Genomic DNA, 418 nt, shown 5'->3' on the forward strand with positions numbered 1-418 from the left:
AGGCGGAGGAGCCGTCGCTGCCGCCTCAGGCGCCGCGGTGCCGGGCTCCGTGCAGTTGGCGCTGAGCGTCCTGCACGCCCTGCTCTACGCCGCGCTCTTCGCCTTTGCCTACCTGCAGCTGTGGCGGCTGCTCCTGTACCGCGAGCGGCGGCTGAGTTACCAGAGCCTCTGCCTCTTCCTCTGCCTGCTGTGGGCAGCGCTCAGGACCACCCTCTTCTCCGCCGCCTTCTCGCTCAGCGGCTCCCTGCCCCTGCTCCGGCCGCCCGCTCACCTGCACTTCTTCCCCCACTGGCTGCTCTACTGCTTCCCCTCCTGTCTCCAGTTCTCCACGCTCTGTCTCCTCAACCTCTACCTGGCGGAGGTAAGGCGGGAGGACCGGCGGTCGCGTTCTGTCTCTGCCTTTTTGTCTGGCAAGGGC

General features: G+C 67.9%; 1 protein-coding gene across 1 annotated transcript in view; it reads left to right on the forward strand.

The window, feature by feature from the left end:
- GPR137C (G protein-coupled receptor 137C) overlaps positions 1-418 on the forward strand; it is a 68,634-nt gene that overhangs the window by 9,941 nt on the left and 58,275 nt on the right. Inside the window, exon 3 of the mRNA XM_006160583.3 lies at positions 3-361. Within this exon, the coding sequence (XP_006160645.1) occupies positions 3-361 (359 nt within the window). The remainder of the gene's footprint in view (positions 1-2; positions 362-418) is intronic.

The sequence above is a fragment of the Tupaia chinensis genome, unplaced genomic scaffold, assembly GCF_000334495.1.
Source record: "Tupaia chinensis unplaced genomic scaffold, TupChi_1.0 Scaffold000688_1, whole genome shotgun sequence".
Lineage (NCBI taxonomy): Eukaryota > Metazoa > Chordata > Mammalia > Scandentia > Tupaiidae > Tupaia > Tupaia belangeri.